At 34.6% G+C, this 6,228-nt stretch overlaps 2 protein-coding genes across 3 annotated transcripts; one reads left to right on the plus strand and one right to left on the minus strand.

Moving 5' to 3' along the window:
* LOC121778561 (chloride conductance regulatory protein ICln-like) lies at window positions 1-2,196 on the minus strand. The gene is made up of 7 exons (XM_042175936.1): window positions 1,958-2,196; window positions 1,741-1,864; window positions 915-1,029; window positions 735-794; window positions 589-645; window positions 404-495; window positions 1-268 (listed from the first exon to the last, which is right to left on the minus strand). The coding sequence occupies exons 1-7, from the start codon at window positions 2,128-2,130 to the stop codon at window positions 197-199; spliced, it is 693 nt and encodes a 230-aa protein (XP_042031870.1). The 5' UTR covers window positions 2,131-2,196; the 3' UTR covers window positions 1-196.
* A 1,509-nt stretch (window positions 2,197-3,705) lies between these two features.
* Window positions 3,706-5,756, plus strand: LOC121778117 (40S ribosomal protein S13-like). 2 transcript variants are annotated; one of them, XM_042175415.1, is made up of 5 exons: window positions 3,706-3,831; window positions 3,941-4,013; window positions 4,100-4,238; window positions 4,538-4,749; window positions 5,530-5,756. In XM_042175415.1, the coding sequence occupies exons 1-4, from the start codon at window positions 3,809-3,811 to the stop codon at window positions 4,723-4,725; spliced, it is 423 nt and encodes a 140-aa protein (XP_042031349.1). In that variant the 5' UTR covers window positions 3,706-3,808; the 3' UTR covers window positions 4,726-4,749; window positions 5,530-5,756. The 2 variants fall into 2 exon arrangements, with proteins under 2 accessions (XP_042031349.1, XP_042031348.1); XM_042175414.1 differs by having other exon boundaries at window positions 4,538-4,724.
* The last annotated feature ends 472 nt before the right edge of the window (window positions 5,757-6,228 follow it).

A 6,228-nucleotide genomic window follows, 5' to 3' on the forward strand; every position in this document is an offset into this window, starting at 1 on the left:
TTACTACAAAATAAATAAACACCATAAAGAATGGATGCGTTGGTTAAATAGATTCTACTCAACAGCTATGCATAGTGATAGGTTTTTTATATAAATAAAATCTACAAAATCTACCATACAACATAGTTATGTCCACGAAGCTCAAAATGAGCAAACTGTAGAGCTATCCAAATCTGAAACAAAAGAAATGGGAAGTTTAGTGATGACCATTAGTACCATCCTGCTCTATTTCCTCTGCATCCTCAAAGCGCTGATCATTTATCTGAAGCTGCAAGAACAGAGATTGTATAAATTCTTCCATCTGTTGCGATACTACACATAATACAATGAATCGCATGCACGAGCATTCTGAAGGCCGGGGATAAAACTCTAGCATTTTTGCAAACCACACTATATAACATACCTGCACCACTGATTGAGCTAAGTCAACATTTCCATTGGCACCGATTGGATGGGCTGGATTTTGGTGGGCATCCCATTCCGAGTCATCGTCCTCTGACCAGCCGAAAGAGAAACAAAAGGAGAGCATAAGAATGTAGATAACAGTTTTAATAAAGGGAACAGTGGCTTTCGGAATTAATTGATTACCCGCATTGAATTCCAGCTGATCAGCGCTGAAAATCCAATTATTTTCGCCTTCATCCTCTACAGGAAGCACAATAAAGTCATTAGCCTGTGAAAAATATGAATAAGAAAATGCTCTATATCTTTGTCAAGGAAATTAATACTAGTACCTTCTATTGGATCAGGATTCAGCTCAGCACATTCACAGAATACTGTAAATAGTCTGTCCACTGCACAAATTAAGGAGAAAATTGCAACTCATAAAAGCGAATAAACATTTACAAAGATGGGACATGGATTACATGAGCAGGATAAAAAATGAAAGCAAGGCTAGAAAAGCTAACGGGTACATTGATTAGGATCCGAGGGCACAAATCTCATCTCGGTTATCTTGGATAAGTTTAGCGTATCGTCAGTTTCTGACTCTGAATCTTCAGACTCATCTTCCTCAGCCCCATTCTCAATCTTGAAAATAAAATAAATGCACCTATCATTAGACCTTTAAGAAAAGTAGTATATCAAATATCAATGCATACAACTAGAAGCTTATGTTTAACAAAGTCACTTCAATGAGCATTCCAATAACTGAACAAACTACATATTGTAGAATACTAAGTCTTTGGATTAAGGGATTCAAATTGCAAGGAAATAAACCAAGTGAATAAAACTTGCAACAAATCAATTTTTACATCAAAATCCTCCTATCAACACAGCCTAAAGGTAATACCAGCCATATATGTGTACATATGCATAAAGATGCTTCAAAATCCTCAACTGTGTGTATACAACATCTCCACAAGAAATTATTCCAACTTGATCTTCGAACACACGTATTTATTAAAACGACGCCTTAACATTTCCCAACACTAGAACATACTCAGCAGTTGTTGATTAGTCTCCCTGCAACTGATGGGATGTTTTACCGGAACAACATTTTATCCCCCTTGTAGCCTGTAGGCAATGTAAACTAGTTCTAAGTCGAATGTTTAGGTGTGTTGGGTAATCCCGGGCATCCCTAGCCGGGACCTTATTCGATTCACATGATAATTAACAAACCAAAGAGATCAATAGACAATTCCATATTACAACTTTCACATTATAAACATCAAAACGCAACCTAAATTCTATCAACAATAACTATACAAAGCTTGAGCATTTACACCAAAACATCAATACCTGAGCATAGATACAAGGTTCAGGATAAGCCTCGGGATCTCTGGAAACAGCGTGAAGCGACACCGAAATAAAATCGACGGCATAGCCTTTCGCCCTATCCGAGTCGCTCAGCCAAATTACTTGCCTTTCCGCACACAATTCGGAGCAATCAATAACAACATAAGAGCTAGAAAAAAACTAAGCATAGAAAATTGGGGAAGATAATAGGTTTAACAACCTGGTGGTGAGGTAGAGAGTGCCGGGGAGTTCAGGCTGACGGCTGCTGCCGCCGAGGACGATAGAGACACCGGGCTGCACGAGCATCAGCTCCTCGCCGTGGTGGGAGTCGACGAATGGTTGTCCGATGCCGTCGCCGGTTCTCTCCGTCACGAGTCGGATCGCGGAGGCCATTTCCGGTGGGATTTTGGAGTCGGAGAGGTTTTGGAATCGGAAATTTGGGGCTTAGGTATGAATACGGTGTCGTTATTGAAATACAATACCTAAATGTGTGGATTGTTTAATTTTTATTAAAAAATATTTGCATCTAATATCATAAAACTTTTAAAAAGTTGGATTTTTCCCACGAACTTTAAAATTAACAAATAATATCACAAACTTTACCCTGGGTTTGTTTTTTCCACGAATGAAAAAATTCTCACAAATAATATTATGATGCGGATTTTTTTTTGGAATTTCTTGACAACAATTTTGAGAGCTTCGAGTTTTTTAATCTTTGAAGATAGTTTTTCATGAAGCACACCCTTCAAAATTGTTCTTCAATCTATTAAAATAACATGAATTTTTTTATTCATGGGAAAAAAATAAATCCGAAGTAAAGTTTGAGATATTATTTGTCAATTTTAAAGTTCGTGGGAAAAATTCAACTTTTTGAAAGTTTCATTATATTAGATGTGAATATCCCTTTATTAAATTAGTGATAGAAGTTGGATTGGATGGATAACATTAGAATTTTAAAGCTAAGTTAAGATACTCCATACCAAGTTTTTGTTAGAAGAAGAATAATCGAACGTCATGTAAAAATAAATATGATGAATAATAATGAAAATTGAATTAATGTAAATATAGAAATAAATATAGACTTTAAAAAAAAGAGACTCGATTCGCATGCCTTTCGAAATTTGGAATTTAAACTCGTTAATCTTTCAAAATATGGGAATGAGACATGCAAATTCTTCGGAACAAATGATTTTTTTATTTTATTTTTTTTATCATTTTCGCACTTCTTTTTTGTTAATAATTCCTTCAAAACATTTTAAAAAAAATTTCTCCCTGTTCTTCCACTGCAGATTTTGCACTGAAGCCGTGATACATTTTTGTTAAAAAATTTTTTGGAATTGTTTTCCTTTTTTTTATAACAAAAACACATCTGCACTAGCGCCAAAGGGGGTGGAGGGTGGATGAAGTGAAGTAGGGTAGATGCAATAGAATTTTAGAATTAAGGAGTATCACGTATACGAATTTCAAATTTGAGATTTTAAATTTTATGTGGGTTATTTGATCAATTTATAAATGTTGTAAGGAAAATAATAAAAAAAAAGAAAGAGGAAAAAAAAACGAGAAATTCATTGTTATGAAAAATTTGCATGTTTCGATCACGTATCTAAGAATTCAGCAAATTTAATCTAAAATTTCAAAAGGTTAACAAATTTAAAGTACTACCTTTTACAAAAATCTCTTAAATAAATATGATATCTAGTCACAAATATAATGGCCATTATGAATGATTTTAATAGTATTAGAATAACATGTGATACATATATCTAACTATACAATAGGTGATAATGCAGAAAATAGCACCAACATTATCCTCGTATTTTTTGTACTTGAAGTCTATTATTTCGAAATTAGTTAATAGAAGTAATAATAGTATTTTTTGTACTTGATCTCTAAACTTAACTGGGCCAGCCCATGAATTCCCGGATAAAATGGGCCAATTGAAACCCACAAACATTACAAAACCCTAATTTGATCGATTACTTATTCAGTTCTTCGAGCTAGCGTCGGTGGCTGACTCTAACACTCGGATTTCCGAAGCAGAAAGAGCTGCGCCGCCGCCGTTGCCGTCGCCATGGGTCGCATGCACAGCCGAGGGTACTGATTCATCTCTTCAATTTCGCTACCATCAATCTGCTTTTCGGTTTCGCGCTTATTTGTTATTATCGATTGAGTATCAATTTGAATTCCTCGCCTTGTGTTGCAGAAAGGGTATTTCCGCTTCAGCCCTTCCCTACAAGAGGACTCCTCCCTCCTGGCTCAAAATCACCTCTGAAGATGTAATTTTGATTTCTCTTTAATCGTTAAATACTTCATAATCACGATAGTCCGTTGTTTATATTATTTTCTTTGTTGTTTTCTGAAGGTTGAGGAGAATATCTGCAAGTTTGCGAAGAAGGGTCTGACCCCGTCGCAGATCGGCGTGATTCTCCGTGACTCCCACGGCATTGCTCAGGTGAAGAGCGTCACCGGAAGCAAGATTCTCCGCATTCTCAAGGGTCATGGTATTAATCTGTTTACTTTTCTCAAATTTTCCGTTTTTTTTATAATTTCAGTTTTCTGGATTGAGGAATGGTTTCTGCTAGTTAATGTGTGAACTGAGCATGCGCCTATTTTATTAGGTTTTGAGGCTTAATATCCAATTTTGATGTTTTCTGCTTATAAAAAGGAGTCTTTTTTATGATTTGACGGCTTTGATGATTGTTAAACAGAGGGATGCATTTATTATTTGTAATTATCCATTTTGTATGTAAGTGTGAATTTGGTTTAAGTGATTAAACAATGTTTGTTAAATGTTAAACAGGACTTGCACCCGAAATTCCTGAGGATTTGTACCACTTGATCAAGAAAGCAGTGGCTATCAGGAAGCATCTGGAGAGGAACAGGAAGGACAAGGACTCTAAGTTTAGGTTGATTTTGGTTGAGAGCAGGATTCACCGCCTTGCCCGTTACTACAAGAAGACAAAGAAGCTTCCGCCTGTCTGGAAATAGTAATTCTCTTGGTCCTATTTTGATGTGCGTTTTGTTTAATACTTTGTGTTTATCTGCTCAAGATGCTTGAAATTTGCTGGAACTATTAATCAAATTTTCATGTAGATTGTGGTTTAAATTCTATTTTTGAACCTCTAAAAATTGGTTAGAATCTGGCTTCATTCTATATTCATAGTAATTTTGGTACCCTACTAAATAAGAGTAGCTAGAATTTCTTGAAACGTTATTGGAGGGCTGCTCGAAGTATATTCCTAGTACACTACATAATTTTAGTAGTTTCGCCCAATCTATGTTTTATACACTCTCTTTGGTTTTAGCATTAACTTTTCATGATGATGTGCTAGTTGAATGCCTTACTAATTACTTGTTTGAGAGAAGTTCAGAACTTTTAAAATAGCTTGTTGAAAATTAATTTTCTGAATTTGCTATGAAGTCCTTTAGTTTGTTGAAGCTTTGTATTCAAACTATAAAAATGAATTGGAAATACTTTTTGTGAGTGATCAAGTGGAAAGGTCTGTTTTGACAAGTTTCTAGGTTGTTGAATGGAGACAAGTTATTAGATATCCTTTGAAGGATTTGTTTGGATTGGTTTTGATATTGATTGCATTGCCAGAATGTGTTTTGGGCCAAGACCATTGGCAAACTTATAAATTTCCAAGTAGACACCTAATATGCCACATCCTCCAATCGTTTGATGTTTTAAATTAGCTTTTTCACTGCATATTGTTCTTGTTGCTAAATCCATGTTTCTTATATATGCCATAAATAGTTCGCAACTTTTTCATAAACTTTCTTGTTTTGCAGCGAATCAACCACTGCAAGCACTCTTGTGGCCTAGGCTTTGAATTGCGGAGAGCACAATTTGTGCCAATTTGTGGGCAAATTCTGAATTTTGGCATGGAACATATCTTTCAAGAATTTTGTTCTTTGATTAGACAATGTTTTTAGATATTGATGATCATTTTGGTTGATGATACAGTTTTGCTCTTTGATTTCTTTTAATCTTCTACTGGTTTTTAATTTTTGTTTGACATGTTGGTCTTCGAATTCATGAAGAAGCTTTATCTATTGATATTAATTTACATTATTCACCTAGGTAGCCAAGTGCCAACTTTTTAAATTCATTCTAAAAGTTTTCAATATTTTTCAGCATTTGATTCTTACATTTCCAGTAGATAAGCTACATATAGTATTCAAGAAATAATTAAATAATAAAAGCTGGATTATAATTATATACTGTAAAATTTATACAAATGGACTTGTGTTTGTTGCCTCTAGCATCCGATGTCTCAAATACTGCTTCCATCTTACTGCGGGTAAAAAAGTGCATATTTTAAGCAAGATATTTCCTTTCATGGTAAAAAAGTAACATAATTTATCTTTTATAATCTTTCGTATTTTTTTTCAACTTACTGTACTCTCTTTTATTTAAGGATATGTTTGATAGCCCAAGTTGGAAAGTCCAAGAGAAGAAACAAAATCAGAAAATAAACCAAATTATCA

This window comes from Salvia splendens, chromosome 19, assembly GCF_004379255.2.
Source record: "Salvia splendens isolate huo1 chromosome 19, SspV2, whole genome shotgun sequence".
In the NCBI taxonomy this organism is placed as follows: Eukaryota; Viridiplantae; Streptophyta; class Magnoliopsida; order Lamiales; family Lamiaceae; genus Salvia; species Salvia splendens.

Excerpts from the sequence above, each read along its gene's own strand:
- LOC121778561 (XM_042175936.1), bottom strand. The coding sequence starts at position 2,130 with ATGGCCTCCGCGATCCGACTCGTGACGGAGAGAACCGGCGACGGCATC. Across the intron at positions 1,865-1,957 it reads ACTCTCTACCTCACCACCAG|GCAAGTAATTTGGCTGAGCG; the intron begins GTTGTTAAACCT and ends GTGTGCGGAAAG. Across the intron at positions 646-734 it reads GAATCCTGATCCAATAGAAG|AGGATGAAGGCGAAAATAAT; the intron begins GTACTAGTATTA and ends TGCTTCCTGTAG.
- LOC121778117 (XM_042175414.1), top strand. The coding sequence starts at position 3,809 with ATGGGTCGCATGCACAGCCGAGG. Across the intron at positions 3,832-3,940 it reads GGTCGCATGCACAGCCGAGG|AAAGGGTATTTCCGCTTCAG; the intron begins GTACTGATTCAT and ends CTTGTGTTGCAG. Across the intron at positions 4,014-4,099 it reads TCAAAATCACCTCTGAAGAT|GTTGAGGAGAATATCTGCAA; the intron begins GTAATTTTGATT and ends TGTTTTCTGAAG.